The 23,865-nt window shown below is 36.1% G+C and overlaps 1 protein-coding gene across 5 annotated transcripts in view; it reads right to left on the reverse strand.

The window, feature by feature from the left end:
* Positions 1–23,865, reverse strand: part of LOC125680606 (protein furry-like) — a 76,357-nt gene that overhangs the window by 28,685 nt on the left and 23,807 nt on the right. For all 5 annotated transcript variants that reach the window (XM_048920285.2, XM_048920287.2, XM_048920288.2 and 2 more), the window contains 23 exons: positions 22,773–22,894; positions 22,328–22,516; positions 21,287–21,379; positions 20,167–20,423; positions 19,642–19,815; positions 15,666–15,827; positions 13,430–13,579; positions 13,145–13,317; positions 11,318–11,429; positions 6,959–7,115; positions 4,638–4,792; positions 4,197–4,480; positions 3,740–3,990; positions 3,436–3,570; positions 3,075–3,349; positions 2,915–2,991; positions 2,225–2,390; positions 2,019–2,119; positions 1,733–1,912; positions 1,447–1,618; positions 863–1,073; positions 653–751; positions 133–361 (listed from right to left, as the gene is read on the reverse strand). In XM_048920285.2, the coding sequence (XP_048776242.2) occupies positions 133–361; positions 653–751; positions 863–1,073; positions 1,447–1,618; positions 1,733–1,912; positions 2,019–2,119; positions 2,225–2,390; positions 2,915–2,991; positions 3,075–3,349; positions 3,436–3,570; positions 3,740–3,990; positions 4,197–4,480; positions 4,638–4,792; positions 6,959–7,115; positions 11,318–11,429; positions 13,145–13,317; positions 13,430–13,579; positions 15,666–15,827; positions 19,642–19,815; positions 20,167–20,423; positions 21,287–21,379; positions 22,328–22,516; positions 22,773–22,894 (3,924 nt within the window). The remainder of the gene's footprint in view (positions 1–132; positions 362–652; positions 752–862; positions 1,074–1,446; positions 1,619–1,732; positions 1,913–2,018; positions 2,120–2,224; positions 2,391–2,914; positions 2,992–3,074; positions 3,350–3,435; positions 3,571–3,739; positions 3,991–4,196; positions 4,481–4,637; positions 4,793–6,958; positions 7,116–11,317; positions 11,430–13,144; positions 13,318–13,429; positions 13,580–15,665; positions 15,828–19,641; positions 19,816–20,166; positions 20,424–21,286; positions 21,380–22,327; positions 22,517–22,772; positions 22,895–23,865) is intronic.

The raw sequence follows: 23,865 nt of genomic DNA on the forward strand, positions 1-23,865 counted from the left end.
GAATTCAATGTTATTAATGTCATTATGAGAGTCACACCAATTCATGTTAAAGTGTGAATACAGACTGCTTCTTTCATAGAAAAATTAATTATTTAGATTTTTAACAATTGACCCTGTTAACAGATTACTAACGGTGTGTTGATCTGTGTGGGGGACCAGTCACAGAGTAACTTGTGCTGCGTGCGTGGTGGGGAATAGCTTGTCGTGGGGCCATTAGTGACCCTTTTCTACCCTCTGTGTACTCCTTGGCCAAGTTTGGAGTTGACATAAAAATCTCTCTCATGTAGTCTATGGGACGCATTTCGATATCCAAATTGTCAACAGCAGCTTCTAGTGTTAGAATAATCTCTGTGACATAACCCTGTAAAGTAAGGATTAAAGTCATTCGAAAGCAAATCACAACAATTTCATACAATGAGTAATCATTCAAATTCATGGGGGCCAATTTTCTTGGATCACTAAGATCATACAGTTTTGTTGGAATGTAATTTTGTGAGATTGTTTTTGTATATGGAAACATCACATACATTTTGTATTTCATTACAGTTTGAAATTCATAAGAATAGAGTGCCCATGAAAATTAGCCCCCCCCCCCCCCCCCCCCCCCCCTTACAGCAACATAGTCTTTTCACTTTGTATATTTTTTTTTTACCTGCATGTCCTCTCCCTGTTCTGCCACCGTCTCCACTAAACGAGACAAGATGTCTGACAACATTTGGGTGGTAGGCCTGATGTGCAGAGCTCGCAGCACCTACAAAATTCAAAACATGGAAGAGCTACACAGTCAGTACATTTTCTCCTCAGTAGAAGAATATTTTCATGACAAAGCACGATACACTGTTTAGAATCATGTTTCCTCTACCTGAAAAGATCTTCCAGCATAGTGTCTGGAGGAGCACGACAAAGCCAGCTGCAGGGCAACATGTGACCATCTCTGTTCAACAAGGGCAATGGGAGACAACTCTTTGAAGCACTTGACCACACACTTCAGGAAGAACTCGAGTTGATATGCGCTCTGTGTTTTCAAGGTTCTTGGTGTAATGTCTTCACAGCTCCAGAGCGGGCGACCCCGTCTGTGTATCAAAATAAAATTTTGATAAATTTCTAAAGACAGAATATAACTTACACAGTCTCTAAATATTACTTTAAAGAGTACTTGCTCTCCGTGAAATTCAAAATACAGTCTACTCCACTTATATTGAAGTCACTTACATTGAACTCTCTGTTATATTGAAGTAGTCTACTCCAATTATATTGAAGTTGTGTATATTGAGCTACCTGTTATATTGAATTGAAAATAAATCCTCAGCAATATTTTTTATATAGTTCAACATCAGTTAAATTGATCTTAGGATAACAATTCAGGTCAGTCCCCTGAATTTCAATATATCTGGAGTAGACTGTAGCTTTGACAATATCTAAATGTTACTCTAAATATTACTAAACCTGCTCTCCATGAAATCCAAAATAGCTTTGACAATATCTTCCACTGTGTTAAATGAATCTGGGTCACTAAGTTGCTCTGTTGCTATGGCAACATCAGGAATCAGCGTCTGGTTGCTGTCCCTGCTCTCCACACTAATGGTGGACCTAGAGATTGGATCCTCTGTGCTGCTCTCTACAAATTATCATGCACTTAGTGAATAAAATCTGATTAGTTTGTACAGCGGAAAGTCTGATAAGTGTGAAATTGTACTTATTGCTGTATTGTACTGTACTACATCGTAATTACCCAGAATTCCAGGCCCTTCTCTGTCCTCGGCTATGAGTTTAAGAGTGTCAGAGATGTTACTACGATAACCCAGTAACATCCTGGCAATATTCTGACCTTCCTGCGCTGAGGCCAAGAGGATCAGGTTCTCTAACAGTTTTTTACAGTGTTCATACACCATGGCTCTCATGTGGTCCAACCCTGGAAAACAACACATGGGTAATGAACAAAGCCACTAATATATGCTGAGCAAACCATGGAACATCACATGTAGCTGTTTCTGACCAACACTGGATTTCTGACTTACCTAAGAAAATGACATGTAACATTAACGGCAAATGAGCCGACCAGTCAATCTCTAGACCATCCAACACCAGATCCGACAAAAACATCACTGCTATGTTGCTCCTGAAATGACAAGATTTCAATTCACAATATAAACCATTTATATCATGTAAGCAAAGGGACATTGATAAATTCCTATTCATTGTCGTGATTCACTTTTCTTCATACCGATGAAATCCTGGGGTGGGATGAAGACTCTCTGGCAGGTACTCTGACAGAGGAGCAAAGTATCCCCCATAGGCTGGCATGGGTAGAGGGTAAGGGACAGGCGATTCACTACGTCTGTTCTCCGAGGCCCTAGCAGGCGAGGGGCCGGGCAGATGGATTTCCTCATCTACAGTCAAAATAGATACAGAAATTAATCCACCCTATCGAAATTTTCTTTTTCAAACATGTACCTCTAGGGCAGACACATCATGTCATTAAAGTTTCCTTGATGACATTTAATTAGCAACAATCAGGACATTTTCATGTGTTGACCAGTATGATCTGGATCTACTGACCAAAATCATAAGGTCATCTGTAAGTTATGACCATTACATTACATTGGAGTGGTGGGGAATATCAACTGATTTTACCCAATAGGATATGATCTTGTAATAACTGATTTTACCCAATAGGATTTGATCATGTAATAAATAATTTTACCCAATAGGATTTGATCTTGTAATAACTGATTTTACCCAATAGGATTTGATCTTGTAATAACTGATTTTACCCAATAGGATTTGATCTTGTAATAAATAATTTTACCCAATAGGATTTGATCTTGTAATAACTGATTTTACCCAATAGGATTTGATCTTGTAATAACTGATTTTACCAAATAGGATTTGATCTTGTAATAACTGAATTTACCCAGTAGGAACTGATCTTGTGATGACGATGTACTGGACACACTTCGCAGGGAAGTGGTGGACTCCGTTTGCGGTGTACTGAAATGTTCAGTTAAACAAATGAAAACATTGATACATTTAATCTAAAAGATGGAAAATAAAAGCACAGTAGTACAGTTCACCTGTCGCTTGGCAAGTCTTCATTGGCGCTGTGTCTTTTGGTGTGAAGAGTTCCCTTCTCCAGTGGAGCATCACCAGGATGTGTCTCCAATTTTTCATCGTCTGTCGTGTTGACAGTGATGGGGTTACGCTTTATCTGAGAAAGTCTGAAATACGGGGGCGTCTGAGTGCGCTCAATTGTCATGTTGAGTGTTTCAACGGTCTGTAACTCATTCATTAGCTCATCAACCAAACGCTCAGGTCGAGCTCGCCCCAAGTAACTCACAACTCTCTTTGCCTAAACATTGAATTATACAACAGTAAGTAAAGGATAAAGCTATAAAAACATTTTTCTAAATGTCACCAAAACAAAATCTCACTTACAAATGGCAATAGTTCAGCAGCAGCCATATTGGTTAAGATGACAAGGTAGTGGATGATGACCCTCAAATTGTTTGGCCAACCAATAACCAGAGCTGCCCACAGCTCCTCTATCTCTCGATAATGATCATCTCCAAACTGACCAATCAAAAGAAAGGCATTTTATTTTTCCTCAAACCATGAAACAACATGAAAATACACTTACCTGTGACATCATAATGGTGTATGTTTATAAATGACATGTACAAACTCATATTTTCAGAAATTATGCAATGAAAATTCATCATATTTTATAAATAATATTCACCTTGACAGTGATGTAAAACAGGTTGTTCAGCACCATTTTTGTGGCCTCTGGGGAACCCCACCCTTCACCCTTCAGTGGGGGTTTGTAGGTCTCCACCTGGTTGTCATGGAGACGAGTCAGGAAGTTACTCAGTGGACTGGCCTGAGGCAGAGAGGGGTCCACTAACTCCATGTTGTGTAACCATGGTAACAGATACCTAAGCAGTGTTTGTCTGACTGATGGTTTGGCTGTCTGGAATCGGTGAGTTATTTCTAAAACAAAAAACATCATAGTTTTATTCTCTTTGAATACAATATCATGACCTGCATCAATTTTATATTACACAGTTTGTTTCTGCAGTATGCATCAGTTTCCTACTCTCTCTCCACACATCCATCATTTTTAACTTGACACATAGCATAGATAAATTCTGAGCCTTCACCTTCACAGCCCTCAATAAGAGCCGTCACATACTCACCAGAAAACATATCCAGCGTGATTTCTGGATGGAATTTGGCAAGTTGTTCAGACAAACTCATCTGAGCATGGCAGTAAGACACAGAGAGGAAGATGTCGTTTAATGGCAGACGTGCGGTATTAACATCCTCGGCCGTGGATTCTGTGTAGAAGACCGGTTCCTGGAAGAAGCGTGTGTCAAGGAGATGAAGCAGTTGTACCGCAGTCTCGTGGGTCTGCATCCGCGGGCTTCCCACGTTCAGCAGGGCAAGGTTTAACATGGCCACATGGTCACAAGGATACTCTCTGTATCAAAATAAAATGCCCATATTTAGGAAAACAACATTCTTCCCACCTTATAATATCTTTGATACCATAATATTTATTCATTTGTCGTTATATGCACATAAAATGACTGTTTACTTTGTCAATAAGGTTTACAAATCTCAGGCTGTTTTCTTACTTTGATTGGAAGACTGCCGCGAGGGCATTGAAGCATCCGTCTGCCACTTCATAAGCCCCTGTGTAACAACGATCAATCACCCAATCCAGCAGTCCGCTGGTGTCAGGGTTAAAATCCAACAAGAGCACCACTGTTTCCTTGGCCAGCTCATAAATCTGTGCCAAAAAGAAAAAGAAACAGAGTTAAACTGGACAAGATCACAGGTGTATTACATGGAGATGAAATGGGATTTATTTCATTACACACAAGAAATCTCCACTGTAAATATGACATTGTGTAATGACATGAAGTTACAGACTGATTTCGCAAAATGATTATTTTCTTTACTACATGTAAAACATTTTGTCAATAAGAAAAATAGTTTGAAATCAGATAATCCGTCTTCTTGTCAAATAGTATTCTGAAAATATGTTCTTTTTTTCTTTTTTAAACATTTGTAACACTATGGCTGTAAACAAAAATTCAAAATAAATAAAAATATGCAAGGAATCCCTTTTCTTTTTAAATATTATTCTACAAATCTGTTCCTTTCTTTAACTTCTGTACCTATATACCTACATGGGTATATGGCTACAAATAAAAATTCAGGAGAAATCATAGTATGGCATTATCTATAGACTATGAGAGCATTCTAATGAGCTGTAAGATATGAAAAGTTGTTACATTTTTCTATGATCTAAGATAACAGTTACATACATCAATACTGACAGGCTGTGAAAAGTTGTTACATTTTTCTATGATCTTAGATAACTTGCCATTCTACATATAGCTACATACATTTATACTGACAGACTGTGAATGTGTCATGCTGACAAAAACTTAGGTGTAATAAAGAAAGGAACTCCAGTGGCAGAAAATAAGCATGATGTAGACACAAAATGTGACCACAATAAAATGCATGTTATTTTCAACAAAATTAACTTTTTGAGAAATTCAAAATCATGGATGAATCTGCATAGCTCATGCGATAATTCTAAAATTCAACCAAGTCTAAAAACCTCTTTGAAGGCTATCAACTTTTTACAATGTGAAATAAATACCTTGGTAAATTGATATGTTTACAAGATCATTATTTCATTTTCTTCTTATTTTCCCAAATTAAAATGCCTCGAGAAAAATTCAATACTATTCACAGTGTGGAGCATTGCATGTGGGTAAATTTCCCACATTTGATTTCGAGACAAACTGAAAATGAACGACAAAAACATTTAAACCAATACAAAAATGTTTATAATAAATAAAACAATCTACAATTGCAGAAGGGGCATTCAATCCTGCGGAGAAGCCTACAGCACAAGAAGAGGAGGCATGCTTTCTTACCTGTTCTTTGATCTGTGTTAGACAATTATATAAATTAGTAGTCCCCAGTCACCTGACAGCGACCCAGCCCACACAAAGTCCTCCTAGACTAACTCTCAAGTCTATCGTGACTGTGTCAGGTACTGAATCACTATCAACCACAACCTCCTATAACCCTTCACACTTCATTTTGTAGCTCTACAAACTTGTGAGGTCTTATCTAGTAAATGGTGCATTGTAAATTGCTATTAACCAGTATTAGTTTGATGGATAATGATTATTGTGAGATAGATTATGAACTGTCTATATTTAACTTCTTATAATTCCAATGTTATTTATTACAATTGTTTTGATTGGACAAAAATAAAGCTGAACAAGAGTTTATACATCAATAAATCCGAAAACGCGATGTATTCATACACGTCTGAAAACAAATAACATAGTGCATGGAAACTATTCAAACTTTTGCAATTTTTAATAAAGTGAATGAATTGGAATTATAAGAATCAAACATTCTTTTTGAAGAATTTATCGATGTGTAAACTCCAGACATTTTACTCACAAACTTAACATAAAAGTGCTTCGCACTTTTATTCAGTTTGTGAGTAAAATGTCCGGAGTTTACACATCGATAAATTCTTCAAAAAGAATGTTTAATCCTATAATAATGCTTTGAACATCAGGAATGCACAAGACAGTACCTTCCTAGTGATGTTCATATTTTGTCTATATAACTTTGAAGATATGCCAAAACATTTACTATAGATTTACGAAATTTTGAATTTACTAAATAATTAAACCACTTAAATATGAGAAATTGACAGCTGAAAATTAATCAACAGAAATATTTACTTCAACAGAAAAGCAATCTTTACACAAAGCTAACATCTGAGTATTTCTAAGTAATGGCAAAGTCACACTGTGTTCTTAAAGAAATGAGTCAAATCTACATTAGTGCCGATATTTTTATATTTCGAGTTAGTCCAGAAAACCCCGTTCTATTTAGCTGTGAGTAGACGTACCCTGTCCTCATGAGAACTGAGCAGCATGTGGGCCCATTGGTAGATGTATCCGTCGTCGTTTAGACCGTTCGGATCAAACACGGGTCCGCAACACAAGACAGCGGACATGGCTTTTACAGCAGACAACTCCAACACAGTTATCTCCTCCTTGGAGACTCTGTAATTAACAAACACACATAAACCTTATGTACAGTTCTAACAAGATGTGCTTGATAAACACAAATCCCCCCCAAGAGTGACCATTTGTAATGATACCGTATATACTCGCCTATAGTTTGGTTCGCCTATAAGTCGGGTGTATATTTTGTAGGCTATTTTGGAGGGATTTGCCATTGACACACTTGTAAGTCAGTATAACTTTTTTCAAGAATCGGTTGACAATTTCCAACGTTTTCACCCGTTTCAAATAATATTTTGTGAAATGTGCTGATATTTATTCATTTTTACAACAAATCAATTTCGATTATATACACTTAAGATGAATAAAATCATTAAAATATGTAAATACTTGTACTTTTTACATATAATCTTAGAATACATGAATAATATGATATGTCCAGTCAACGTTAATCTGATAATCATCGGAGTATGAAGTTGTTTAAAAATACTCTACATTACGCTGTCCAGAAAAATGCTAATCTTCTTAGGACTCGCCTATTAATCGAATATAGAGTTTTGGACCAACTTTTAACTCCCAAAAATCCAACTTATAGGCACGTATATACGATAAACAGTTGAGATGGTTAAAAGTTTGGACAATAATAATAATAATAATAATAATGATTGGTTTTATATAGCGCCTTATCCAGCGTATGCTGCTCAAAGCGCTTTACAATTATCAATGTACATTATTACCCCGGCAGACCTTATATCAATCTAGAACTTTCTCAGCCTCCTAGGAAGCATACAGTGCAAGCTGCCATTATAAGCGTTAGAGCACTAACATTCTAACAATATCTTTCACTGTCTATAGCCAGGTACCCCTTTTACACTTGGGTGGAGTGAGGAAATTCATGTAAAGTGCCTTTCCCAAGGACACAACGTCAGCCCTGCCGCGGCCAGGACTCGAACCCACGACCTTTCGATCGAGAGTCTGACAGCCTAACCACTCGGCCACTGACAAATTGATCAACAGGACAAAATAGCCAAGTGTGGTACACAAACATGAGAAAGAGACCCATGGCTCACAATGCTCACCCGAGTCATTTTGCTCTTACTGAGAAATGAGTCTCATAACTTCGGGGCTTTTATTCTTGAGTGATATAAATCAACATCTACATCTGACAAACTGAAGCCTTCTACATGGGTTTCCAAGATGTTTTCTTTGTAAAACTTATCTCCTAGTGGAACATTGTATGGTCCTTCTTTTGAATAAAATTTGAAACCACCTTCACCAAAATCAGTATGCCAGTGCAAGGGCACTTCAATGTCCCTCGTGCCAGTACCCTGGAGGAAGGGATTTTTTGCATCATTAATGAGGTCTGTTACTTAAGAAAGGTTCATGCTTAAGGAAATGTAAATTTGATGTTGTTTGACCTTGAACTGTGACCCGATACATTGGCACCAAGTCACCATGTTTACCAGTGTCGAATTAATTTAATGTTTTGTTGTTCATACTGTTGACGCATGTAATTTTTATCAGGGATGAAATAGTAGTCTTTGAACAAATTAAGTGGGGGAAATATTTAAACAATCGTGCAAATGGGACACAAAACAACACACCGATATAACATTCATACCTATATGTTAAGTACTTCAAAATACTATTTACTATAATTTATTTCAATTTTGAATACACGCAACTAAAGGAATGCGGTAAATTGAGAACTGCCAACGCATCAGACTTTGCTCACAGACTACACAAGAACACTCGCGCAATTGACAGATTTTACATATATTTTCATTGATATGGACCTTTTGTGATTAATGAACTTGAAAAGTCAAATCAATGAAGTTTTTTTTTTTTACAATATCAGTGATCAAAGCTCATCGACTGCCTCTATTTAGACGTCCTAATTTTACCGCATTTCCATCAGAGCACAATCTCGATGAATAAAAACATTAAAATCAATTTCTTTAAAACTTGTCCATCAAATGTTACGAAATTCAAACTTAATTTGCAGTTGGCCACTCTGAAACTACAGTACTTGGCCATAAGTAAGTTCCCAAAGAAAATTTCCACTATATATTTCATACAAAACCATATGTCTTCAAACAATTTTTCTGAATGCATTTCTTTATCAATTTTGATGAAATAACAAGAGTACCGCAAACGGTACATAATACGCCCGTGAAATGCTTACATAGGGTGTTTTTCTTGTGCTATAATTTGTATAACTTTGCTTCAGGTAGTATCAGCCATCATGAGGCTGTGACAAACTTTCATATGAACAAAGGGTCTTAACTTAAAAATCGAGATTTCCTCAAAATGGACCAAGTTCAACAACCTGTATTTTTTTCAAAAATGGAAGAAAATCAAAATCCTTTCCCACATGCACATCTTCAATACCCATACAAACACTCCACAAAATAAGATGGTCCTCACTTGAAAACTGTAGGAGGAGTTGGGCGGACAAATTATGTACCCTCCATAGAATATTAATTTCCAAATAGACTAAGTTCAAAAACCTGTAATTTTTTCAAAAATTGTAGAAAATCAAAATCCATCCCACGTGCACATCTTCAATACCCATACAAACACTCCACAAAATAAGAAGGTCCTCACTTGAAAACTGTGGGGGGAGTAGGGCGGACAAATTATGTACCCTCCATATAATAATCATTTCCAAATTAAGGGGCAAAACTCCTGGAAACAAGATGTGTTTGTGAAACACAAATGCCCCCGATAATAGCCAATTCCGAAGATGGCCAAGGTCACAAGGGCAAATATCTTGGTACCAGTAGAAAGATCTTGTCAAAAGAAATGCTCATGTACAATATGAAAGCTCTAATATTTACCATTTAGAAGTTATGACCAATGGTAAAAAAAAAAATTAAAAGTAGGTCAAATGTCAAGGTCAAAAGGTTTAATACCAATGGAAAGGTCTTGTAACAAGGAATACTCATGTGAAATATCAAAGTTCTATCACTTACTGTTCAAAAGTTATTAGCAAGGTTATAGTTTTCAAAAAGTAGGTCAAACTCCAAGGTCAAGGTCACAGGGTCAAAAATGTTGGTACCCAAGGAAAGGTCTTGTCACAAGGAATACTCATGTGAAATATCAAAGCTCTATCACTTATTGTTCAAAAGTTATTAAGCAAGGTTAAAGTTTCAGACAGAATTACAGAATGACAGACAGGACAAAAACAATATGCCCACCGATCTTCGATCTCGGGGGCATAAAAAGGTTGAAATGGATCAAAATTGCAGTATGATCTAGAGTGACCCACAAAGACGCTACACAGCAAGTTTCAGCATATGTGAAAGGGAAATGAAATTATAAAGAGAAAACCCCGAACAGACGGACGGACGTACAGACATCACTGTACCATAATATGTCCCGTCTAAAGACGGGTGTATAAAAAGCACTGATCTCGGAAGTATTCACAGTATCATCTAATAATTTCAGAATAATTATATAATAATCTATTGTAAAGATATGACAATTTTAACACGAAGTTTAACTTGAGAGTACATACTCGTTATATAAGTATGTGTAATTTTGGAATTTTAAAAAAAATTAACATTATGAATTGAAATGTTATCTCTCTACAAAATTGGCTCCAAGAGAAGATTTTGAAAAAAGATAGATTTACATGAAATATATAAAGAGAAAATTTTCTTTGGGAATTTACTTATGGCCAAGTACTGTACACTGCAAGTTTCAAGTGAATCTATGCAAGCATAATGGAAAAAAGTCTGGAAAACCAATATAGGACAGACTAACAGACAGAGAGATAGACAGATGGAGCAGAAAGCTTTAGTCCAATTCGGATTTACAAACTGGTAGGGGACTAATTACACAAATTCAAAAATGTAAGGACAGACAAATTAGGTCAAAAAAGTTTTAATTGAGGCAGTGGCTCATATCAGCCAAAACCTTGTATATTGCATATCAAGTTCATCTTCAATAAAATTTTAATCTGTCCTTTCCCTTAAAAAGTAAAAATACTCACAAAAAGGGGGCACAAGAGTTTGTGTGTACATAAAAACTAACATACAGTAAAACACGGTTACAGCGAACACGCTTATAATGAATTTACGCTTACAGCAACGTGATTATCATTCCCTATTGTTTTAAAACATATCATGAACTTATTGGATATTAAATAACAAATTACATTTATATCGAATCATCTTTGTTCATCCCCAGCACTTCACTATAAGCATGTTTTACTATATATGTAATGGTAGTCTAACCTTCTGTCTGTAGAATCACCCATAGTGTGGCTAAATTTCCCGCTCCAATTCCCAAACAGGTGGAATAGACTGTACCTCAGGTCTCTGGTCAGCAAAGTACGTTTATACTCCACTGGGAAAATTGAGAAAGAAATCAGAACAAACAAGATGTGTTTGTGAAACACAAATGCCCCCGATAATGGCCAATTCCAAAGATGGCCAAGGTCACAAGGGCAAATATCTTGGTACCAGTAGAAAGATCTTGGCAAAAGAAATGCTCATGTACAATATGAAAGCTCTAATATTTACCATTTAGAATTTAAGACCAATGTAAAAAAAAAATTAAAAAGTTGGTCAAATGTCAAGGTCAAAAGGTTCAATACCCACGGAAAGGTCTTGTCACAAGGAATACTCATGTAAAATATCAAAGCTCTATCACTTACTGTTCAAAAGTTATTAGCAAGGTTAAAGTTTTCAAAAAGTAGGTCAAACTCCAAGGTCAACGTCACAGGGTAAAAAATGTTGGTACCCACGAAAAGGTCTTGTCACAAGGAATACTCATGTGAAATATCAAAGCTCTATCACTTATTGTTCAAAAGTTATTAGCAAGGTTAAAGTTTTCAAAAAGTAGGCCAAACTCCAAGGTCAAGGTCACGGGGTAAAAAATGTTGGTACCCACGGAAAGGTCTTGTCACAAGGAATACTCATGTGAAATATCAAAGCTCTATCCCTTACTGTTCAAAAGTTATTAGCAAGGTTAAAGTTTCAGACAGAATGACAAAATTACAGAATGACAGACAGGACAAAAACAATATGTCCCCTGATCTTTGATCTCGAGGGCATAAAAATGACATTTACCTCACTTTCACAGACATATATCTGTAGTAAATTCATTTATTATACTTTCATGTAAAATACTCGAATCTGATTGGTCGAAAACCATTTGAAACAAGATGTGTTTGTGAAACACAAATGCCCCCGATAATGGCAAATTCCAAAGATGGCCAAGGTCACAAGGGCAAATATCTTGGTACCAGTAGAAAGATCTTGTCAAAAGAAATGCTTATGTATAATATGAAAGCTCTAATATTTACCATTTAGAAGTTATGACCAATGTAAAAAAAAATTAAAAGTAAGTTAAACTTCAAGGTCAAAAGGCTTAATACCAACGGAGAGGTCTTGTCACAAGGAATACTCATGTGAAATATCAAAGCTCTATCATTTACTGTTCAAAAGTTATTAGCAAGGTTAAAGTTTCAGACAGAATGACAGAATTACAGATTTACAGAATTACAAAATGACAGACAGGACAAAAACAATATGTCCCCGGATCTTCGATCTCGGGGGCATAAAAAGATATTGTTACCCTCTGAGAACAGAAAGCACGCGCTCCAGGGTGATAGTATCTAGCAACAGTTAACATTACTTGACAACGGGTGATATTATAAATGATTATCACATGCGTCAAATTTATGCGCGTACGGTTCGACGTAGATTGTTAGACGACGTCGTTTGAACCTTTGTAATTAACACGAATACCTGCATCAGTATACCAAATATTGCATGACAGTGATTGATCAAATGTAAACAGATGAGAGTCCTTCTGCTTTGTTGTTTATATAACATTGAAAATTTCCACCCCTCGAGAAACCATTGTCAACCTCGGCTACGCCTCAGTTGACAATGATTTTCTCGGGGTGAAAATTTTTAATGTTACCCTCAACTACATGCAATATTTATATATTACTTTCACAAACATATAGGCCTAGTTTGATCATTTGTAGGTGATCAGATATAGGGCGATACTTAATATCATCAACATCATAGCAGTAAGCTCGTTTAACATACTTGGCGTATTACTGATGAGTTCCCGTACAAATCGACTGAAGTGAAGCCTGATGTCCTGTAAATCAGGCAGATTCCTGTCACTCTCGCTCTCCAGGTACTGACGAGCCCCGTCAATGTACTCTACAAACATCTTGTTAAGGCAGTGTTCCTCTTTATCAATCACTCCCGAGTCCCTAGATGATCAAATAGACAGAAAAAATCCAGTAGCAGTCATATCCTACTCTCTTTTAACTTGACTTCATCTAAATTCTTTTGTGTCTCATCACTAAATAAGGATGATCTTACGCTTGGGCAAAGGTCTTGTTTGCAGCCATCAGTTCAAATATATGAGCCAGCTGCACTCTCAGGACGTCCTTCTTTCTTCTGCGCTTGAAATTTCCCTCCTTTCTATCAATGGCTTCCTTCAGATAACCCACCAACTCATCCATTAGTTCCCTGAAAAGTCAGTAAATCATCCATTACATAACCTAACAAATCAAACCACCCATTACATGCATGTAACCAATCAAACCACCTATTACATACATGTAACCAATCAAACCACCCATTACATACATGGAACCAATCAAACCACCCATTACATACATGTAACCAACCAAACCACCCATTACATACATGGAACCAATCAAACCACCCATTACATACATGGAACCAATCAAACCACCCATTACATACATGTAACCAATCAAACTACCCATTACATACATGGAACCAATCAAACCACCATTACATACATGGAACCAATCAAACCACCCATTACATATATGGAACCAATCAAACCACCCATTACATACATGGAACCAATCAAACCACCCATTACATACATGTAACAAATTAAATCACCCATTACATACATGGAAGCAATCAAACCACACATTACATACATGTAGCAAATTAAATCACCCATTACATACATGTAACCAATCAAATCACCCATTACAGATATGTAACAAATCAAATCACCCATTACATACATGTAACCAATCAAACCACCCATTACATACATATAACTAACGCAGTATTAAGTCTTCCCCGGAAGACATGTGTCGCCTGCTAGTTCATTCTATATGTAATATATCACATATAATGTTGAAAAAGTAAATTATTGAAATGGTTTTTGTCACTAAACAGGAAGTTGATAAGCGACAGATTCGAAAATGTCTTACACAATACAGTTGGCCACAGTGATGCTCTGTGCCAAATATCAGGAAGTTGCCCCATGTGGTTCTTGAGAAAACTGCGACCGAAATTTTTTTGTTGTAAAAAATTCTAAGTCCCGGCAAACAGGAAGTTGATAAGTGACAGATTCGAAAATGTCTTACACAATACAGTTGGTCACAGTGATGCTCTGTGCCAAATATCAGGGAGTTGCCCCATGTGGTTCTTGAGAAAACTGTGACCGAAATTTTTTTGTTGTAAAAAATTCTAAGTCCCGGCAAACAGGAAGTTGATAAGTGACAGATTCGAAAATGTCTTACACAATACAGTTGGTCACAGTGATGCTCTGTGCCAAATATCAGGGAGTTGCCCCATGTGGTTCTTGAGAAAACTGTGACAGAAATTTTTTGTGACGACGACGACGCCAGACGACGATGCAGGACGACGCAAAACGACGGATAGTGATCCCTATATGTCGCCACTGCATAACGCAGGCGACACAATCAAACCACCCATTACATACATGTAACCAATCAAACCACCCATTACATACATGTAACCAATCAAACCATCCATTACATACATGTAACCAATCAAACCACCCATTACATACACATATAACAAATCACTCAATATAAGTCAGTAAACCAACCATTACATACATGTAACAAATCACTCAAAATAAGAACATTCTATGTATACTGGGAAACTTTTGATCATACTTTATTTCACCTATATCCTAAATGTGTGGATTTAAAGCTGGAGGAATATAAATTCATTACTTTCAAGAAGCAAGAAATGAAATAAGCAAATTGAAAATTGAGCTGTTATGCTTTTTGCAATGCATATGGGCAAAAATAACATGGAGGTGGGGGTGGGTGGGAAGGGGGTATCCCTATGTATGGTAGTTCCTTTGGATATTAAAAATATGTGTTATATTAACATGAAAATTTTCCACTTTATGATTTGAAATGCTTTTTTTCCCCTCTGCATTCTTTTTAGGTGCAGAAGATATCACATCATTTGCTCACTCACAATGTAATGCTGTGTTCTGTTACCTGAAGACTGCCGGGTTGGTGTACCCTAAACCATTAACAATGTAATGTTGTGTTCTGTTACCTGAAGACTGCTGGGTTGGTGTACCCTAAACCATTAACAATGTAATGCTGTGTTCTGTTACCTGAAGACTGCCGGGTTGGTGTACCCTAAACCATTAACAATGTAATGTTGTGTTCTGTTACCTGAAGACTGCTGGGTTGGTGTACCCTAAACCATTAACAATGTAATGTTGTGTTCTGTTACCTGAAGACTGCCGGGTTGGTGTACCCTAAACCATTAACAATGTAATGCTGTGTTCTGTTACCTGAAGACTGCCGGGTTGGTGTACCCTAAACCATTAACAATGGTGTCTCTCATGTCAATATTTTCACACTTCATTAGAGGAATCAACATCTGGAACAGGGCTGTGGCTGAGCAGGAGTTACTGTTCTTGATGCTGTCTCCACCAGCACTGTCAGGGGATGATCTGTTGAGAAAACAGCGCAGTGTGTGACAGTTAATCACTTAACTTATACAGATCATGTCCACAGCAATATGTTTAATCAGACCAAGACTTAACAGTTAATTAATCAATAATACAGATCATGTCCACGGCAATATGTTTAATCAGACTTAGAATTAGAATTAAAGTGGAAGTGTGTCAATGTACAACACTGGACTCTACTTTTCCACCTAAAGCCTTCATTTATCCACTTGGATCCCAACATTAATCCACCTACAACCCTAATTCTATCCACTTGCAGAAAATATACACCTCATCTCCTTTATTACATTTGCCATACTGTAGAGGTTACCTCTATACATGAAGTATAACATTGGGTTTAGTGTAACTCAGTATAACATTCAGTTTACTATAACTCAGTACAACATTCGGTTTAGTGTAACTCAGTATAACATTGGGTTTAGTGTAACTCAGAATAACATTGGGTTTAGTGTAACTCAGTATAACATTGGGTTTAGTGTAATTCAGTATAACATTCAGTTTAGTGTAACTCAGTATAACATTGGGTTTAGTGTAACTCAGTACAACATTGGGTTTAGTGTAACTCAGTATAACATTGGGTTTAGTGTAACTCAGTATAACATTGGGTTTAGTGTAACTCAGTATAACATTGGGTTTAGTGTAACTCAGTATTACATTCAGTTTAGTGTAACTCAGTATAACATTGGGTTTAGTGTAACTCAGTATAACATTCAGTTTAGTGTAACTCAGAATAACATTGGGTTTAGTGTAACTCAGTATAACATTGGGTTTAGTGTAACTCAATATAACATTGGGTTTAGTGTAACTCAGTATAACATTGGGTTTAGTGTAACTCAGTATAACATTCAGTTTAGTGTAACTCAGAATAACATTGGGTTTAGTGTAACTCAGTATAACATTGGGTTTAGTGTAACTCAGTATAACATTGGGTTTAGTGTAACTCAGTACAACATTGGGTTTAGTGTAACTCAGTATAACATTGGGTTTAGTGTAACTCAGTATAACATTGGGTTTAGTGTAACTCAGTACAACATTCGGTTTGTGTAACTCAGTACAACATTGGGTTTAGTGTAACTCAATATAACATTGGGTTTAGTGTAACTCAGTATAACATTGGGTTTAGTGTAACTCAGTATAACATTGGGTTTAGTGTAACTCAGAATAACATTGGGTTTAGTGTAACTCAGTATAACATTGGGTTTAGTGTAACTCAGTATAACATTGGGTTTAGTGTAACTTTGTATAACATTCAGTTTAGTGTAACTCAGAATAACATTGGGTTTAGTGTAACTTTGTATAACATTGGGTTTAGTGTAACTCAGTATAACATTCAGTTTAGTGTAACTCAGAATAACATTGGGTTTAGTGTAACTCAGTATAACATTGGGTTTAGTGTAACTCAGCATAACATTGGGTTTAGTGTAACTCAGTATAACATTCAGTTTAGTGTAACTCAGAATAACATTGGGTTTAGTGTAACTCAGTATAACATTGGGTTTAGTGTAACTCAGTAAAACATTCAGTTTAGTGTTACTCAGAATAACATTGGGTTTAGTGTAACTCAGTATAACATTGGGTTTAGTGTAACTCGGTATAACATTGGGTTTAGTGTAACTCAGTATAACATTGGGTTTAGTGTAACTCAGAATAACATTGGGTTTAGTGTAACTCAGTATAACATTGGTTTTAGTGTAACTCAGTACAACATTGGGTTTAGTGTAACTCAGTATAACATTGGGTTTAGTGTAACTCAGTATAACATTGGGTTTAGTGTAACTCAGTATAACATTGGGTTTAGTGTAACTCAGTATTACATTCAGTTTAGTGTAACTCAGTATAACATTGGGTGTAGTGTAACTCAGTATAACATTCAGTTTAGTGTAACTCAGTATAACATTCAGTTTAGTGTAACTCAGTATAACATTGGGTTTAGTGTAACTCAATATAACATTGGGTTTAGTGTAACTCAGTATAACATTGGGTTTAGTGTAACTCAGTATAACATTCAGTTTAGTGTAACTCAGAATAACATTGGGTTTAGTGTAACTCAGTATAACATTGGGTTTAGTGTAACTCAGTATAACATTGGGTTTAGTGTAACTCAGTACAACATTGGGTTTAGTGTAACTCAGTATAACATTGGGTTTAGTGTAACTCAGTATAACATTGGGTTTAGTGTAACTCAGTACAACATTCGGTTTGTGTAACTCAGTACAACATTGGGTTTAGTGTAACTCAATATAACATTGGGTTTAGTGTAACTCAGTATAACATTGGGTTTACTGTAACTCAGTATAACATTGGGTTTAGTGTAGCTCAGAATAACATTGGGTTTAGTGTAACTCAGTATAACATTGGGTTTAGTGTAACTCAGTATAACATTGGGTTTAGTGTAACTTTGTATAACATTCAGTTTAGTGTAACTCAGAATAACATTGGGTTTAGTGTAACTGTGTATAACATTGGGTTTAGTGTAACTCAGTATAACATTCAGTTTAGTGTAACTCAGAATAACATTGGGTTTAGTGTAACTCAGTATAACATTGGGTTTAGTGTAACTCAGCATAACATTGGGTTTAGTGTAACTCAGTATAACATTGGGTTTAGTGTAACTCAGAATAACATTGGGTTTAGTGTAACTCAGTATAACATTGGGTTTAGTGTAACTCAGTAAAACATTCAGTTTAGTGTTACTCAGAATAACATTGGGTTTAGTGTAACTCAGTATAACATTGGGTTTAGTGTAACTCGGTATAACATTGGGTTTAGTGTAACTCAGTATAACATTGGGTTTAGTGTAACTCAGAATAACATTGGGTTTAGTGTAACTCAATATAACATTGGGTTTAGTGTAACTCAGTATAACATTGGGTTTAGTGTAACTCAGTATAACATTCAGTTTAGTGTAACTCAGAATAACATTGGGTTTAGTGTAACTCAGTATAACATTGGGTTTAGTGTAACTCAGTACAACATTGGGTTTAGTGTAACTCAGTATAACATTGGGTTTAGTGTAACTCAGTATAACATTGGGTTTAGTGTAACTCAGTATAACATTCGGTTTAGTGTAACTCAGAATAACATTGGGTTTAGTGTAACTCAGTATAACATTGGGTTTAGTGTAACTCAGTATAACATTGGGTTTAGTGTAACTTTGTATAACATTCAGTTTAGTGTAACTCAGAATAACATTGGGTTTAGTGTAACTCAGTATAACATTGGGTTTAGTGTAACTCAGTATAACATTCAGTTTAGTGTAACTCAGAATAACATTGGGTTTAGTGTAACTCAGTATAACATTGGGTTTAGTGTAACTCAGCATAACATTGGGTTTAGTGTAACTCAGTAAAACATTCAGTTTAGTGTTACTCAGAATAACATTGGGTTTAGTGTAACTCAGTATAACATTGGGTTTAGTGTAACTCAGTATAACATTGGATTTAGTGTAACTCAGTATAACATTGGGTTTAGTGTAACTCAGTACAACATTCAGTTTAGTGTAACTCAGTATAACATTGGGTTTAGTGTAACTCAGTATAACATTGGGTTTAGTGTAACTCAGTATAACATTCAGTTTAGTGTAACTCAGTATAACATAGGGTTTAGTGTAACTCAGTATAACATTGGGTTTAGTGTAACTCAGTATAACATTCTGTTTTGTGTAACTCATTATAACATTCGGTTTACTGTAACTCAGTGTAACATTTGGTTTATAAACATATGACCTGTACTATGATCTTCCAGTGTGAAATATATAAAATAAATCTTTCCGCTAGATATCTTGAAATTCACTAACCCTGGATCTGGTGATGCACATCTAAACTGTGGGGGAATTCCTTTCTGAGCCACTGCACAGGCCAGGATGACATAATTCTGCCACAATTCCATCACAAGGTCCTTCTCCGTGGTCGGCTTCTTGTTGGACGTGCCAGATCGTAAGAGGGAGGTGCGGTTTTCGTTAATCATTGTACTGCAAGGGAGAGCTTAATATGTGAAATATCAACTGCATGAAAATCAACACACAATCATATATCGTACAGAGAAAGTGGCTAAAAATTTTGTTTTGAAACCCAATATTTCAATTTCCCTGGAAGTAAAAGGAAGTTCGAATAACAAGACTTTTTATTTTGATATTTTCAACAGGCTATGACATCACTTGTGTGGCAAGTAAATGATGTCTATGGCAGTTAATGAATTGCAATATTTTTTTAAAAATTTTTTATCATAAGACACGAGTTTATAGATTTGTTAATTGCTGTAAATATTTCATTCACTGTAAAGAAAACTTTATGCTTTAAATAGGAAATGTATTTGATGATACCTGGGCTCTAGTAATGCGTAGACGTTACTAAGTCTGGAGAACACGATTGGCCAGGAGGCTCCCACTGCATGTGGACAAACGGTCATTCCAAAGTCACTGGACACAAACATGGCTACACACCTCATCCAGGGACTGACCTTTCCAGCTGACCAGTGCCGCTCGGACATCTTGGGGTCAATGTTTGTGGGGTTCCAAACTGAGGCTGCACGGTCAATAATCCAGGTCAGGTCAATGTTGGATGAAGTCATTATCAAAGACTGACAAAAAGAAAAAAAATCAATGAATCCTTTTCACCCTCACAATGTAATAATATACCAGTTCAAAATTAGCGTCTGGCCATCTTTGCCCAATGAAGACAAAATAGAAATGGTGAACACAAAAGGGGGCTAAAAATTCAAGTACACAATACAATATGTATGATTGGACAGTTCAAGTACACAGTATAATATGATTATATGATTCGACAGTTTAAGTACACAGTATAATATGTATAATTGCACAATTCAAATACATGGCATATGTATGATTGGACAATTCAAATACATAGTATACGTTTGATTGGACAATTCAAATACATAGTATATGTACGATTGGACAATTCAAACACAAAGTATATGTATGATTGGACAATTGAAATATATAGTATACATGATTGGACAATTTAAGTCCAGAGTATATGTATGATTGGATAATTCAAGTACTGTGGAACCATTATACTTTGTGGGGATTTTTTTCCATGGGTAACATCCCCCAACACCCCCATCCCTTTAATTCAAACCACGACCAAATACAGTTTACACGATGTGTTCGGAATAGTTCCCGAAATTACACCCCTAAGAAACTGTAAAATCCCAACTATCCAAGAAATTACATCCAAATGAAACTGTAAAATCCCAACTATCCAAGAAATTACATCCAAATGAAACTGTAAAATCCCAACTATCCACGAAATCACCTCCCAATAAAACTGTAAAATCCATGGCTTTAAATGAATCCACAGTATACAGAACGATATGTAAGATTGGATCATTTTAAGTACAGTAAATGCTTGAAATTATCAACAATGAACATGTATTGTATATACATGTGTATTAGTCAACATTTGTGTGCATAACATTACCTTTTCTGAGTGAGGGAGAGATGGTAATAGCCTCTTTATGATATCACCACAAGACCTGTCAATCATCTCCAGGAGGCAAGGTTCAAAACTCCCCTGACAACGAAATGTTATGAATAATGAAAAATATAATGACATTAGAATTGTACAATACAAGACCACAGCACAACAACACAGACATTGGATATACCCATCGGCATAATTTGTTTACAGGAAATCCTGAGGAAACTGTAAAGCTGATTTACTTTAACAATAATTCATTTTATCCCGCTTCAGACAAATTTGTAGATGATTGGATAAAAACTAATCACATGACACCCTGAAATTTTTAATATTATGTCTGTGTATGGAGGGTGTATTAGTTTGACACTAACGAATCACATGACGCCCCGAATTTTCAATGCACCTTCTCCATCAAAGGGTATATTGGTATGACAGCTACCATAGCTTAAGTATTTTCTTTCAGTATATGTCTGCATTCAGTTTCAACATACATGATTTGTTTATTTAATGTTGTTCATATTTTTGACTGTGATGTTTTGATATTGTGATTACATGATTTTCAATGTAATACATGTATATAGAATTCAATTTAATAATGGAATAATGATTATCAAAGATGTTACTGAAATCTTAGCAAATTTTCTAAAGGTCTTCAGCAGGATAAATTCGTTACACAGTCAGCTTGGGACATAAGTTGGAGTCATCCATGGTGTGAAATGGAAATCCATATTCATTTGGGACTTGCCTATGTCCCAAACTGACTGTGTAACTAATATATCTTACTGGAATTTCTTAAATCTAAGGACAATATCTTCCTATTACAGAAAACATGCTTACAGCATACTGCTGGGGATGAACAATTCTGATTCCTTATATCAATGTCATTTATTATATCCAATAAGTTTATAATATGTTTTAAAACTACAGAGAATAAACATCACTTCGCTGTAAGCATTAATTCATTATAAGCATGTCAGCTGTTGACATGTTTTACTATAATTGATTAATCTCTGTAACCTGCTCATAAGAAGTTCTGTGTACCTGTGTATTGGCAGAGTTAAAGATGTTGCGGACTTCTTTGAGTAGATGAACTGCCAGTTTCCGAGTGACAACTCTTGCACTGCACATCATAACCAAAGCTAGTCCTTCCACCTCATGGAGCACGCTCAGATCAGTCACTTCCTGTCTCACCAATGGCACATTATAATTACCATCTCCTGCATTCTTATCCTAAATCAAGAAAATTTCATGCTTCATCACTTTAATGTTAAATTAAATCAACCGACTACACACCCAGTGTCATATCTATGAGAACTAAACATCCAGTGTCATATTTAAACCGGATGACACATTCAGTGCAAAAATTAAACCAGTTGACCACACATTCCGTATCATAACTGAACCAGCTGACTACATATTCAGTGTAATATCTGAACCGTCTGACGGCACATTCATTGTACTTTTCAGTAATAGGCATTGCATTCACCTTGTAGTTCATGTTCATGCTGGCCTTCCACTGAACCAGGAGCTGCATCAGCAGACGCAAGGAGCTGTCCAATAGCTGGTTTGTCACATCACTGATCTCCTTTTGTATAAACATCACAAAACCTACAAAGGATGACCAAAAAAATTACTGCTGTTACTGTTTTCATCTAGTCAGTTCCATGATAAACAGTGGCCCATGGGCCTTAACACTCACTCACCTGAGTAATAAACAATATACATTTATTGCATGATAGTGAGGGAGATATGAAGATTTATTCACCCAAGAAAAATCATATTCCCCGAGGGGAATATGATTTTTCTTGGGTGACTAAATCTTCATATCTCCCTCACTATCATGAAATAAATTGTTTATTATACCGAAACAAAGCAAGACTACAAAAGTGCATTTGAAATTGGAGTCCGCTCATCTATACATTGCATGTAGCTGAGATCGTCCTAATGGTAACACCGTGCCGTCAACGTATTAGTAGGTACAAACAGCGAAATACAGTGATATGATAACCAGTTTTTGTATTTCCATTCTCCTTGAATGCTGATTTACTTGCTTGTTTTTGTATCAACCAAAAGCTGGCGATTTAACTGTGTATCAGAGACACGCAATATTTTGTGCTGTACGAACTTTGAAAGTAGAATGACTAGGATCTATTGTGATGTCATAATACATTTCGTCTACCTTGACGTTAAATTCATGGAAAATGCATGAGGCTGCCCATGTGGTGAAATAAGATAGGGAGATATGATGTTTGAGAGGGAGATATGAAGTTTTGTCATCCCTGGCACATGAATGTCTAAACCAATCAGATTACGCGTTGTATAGAATTCTCAGACTGAGGTATAATAATAAGTTTTCTATGGGCTGCTCAGTCACATAAGGTGTTGCATATTTTTTTTTCAAAAAAATGAAAATTAAGAGGCAATGGATTTCACAATTTTGGTTAGGCATCTATGCTCATGAAGACTATACACACACAACTCCTTAGCTCATCAAGACTATAGACATACAACTCCTTAGCTCATCAAGACTATCACACACAACTCCTTAGCTCATCAACACTATACACACACAACTCCTT

This window comes from Ostrea edulis, chromosome 2 (genome assembly GCF_947568905.1).
Source record: "Ostrea edulis chromosome 2, xbOstEdul1.1, whole genome shotgun sequence".
Taxonomy (NCBI): Eukaryota; Metazoa; Mollusca; class Bivalvia; order Ostreida; family Ostreidae; genus Ostrea; species Ostrea edulis.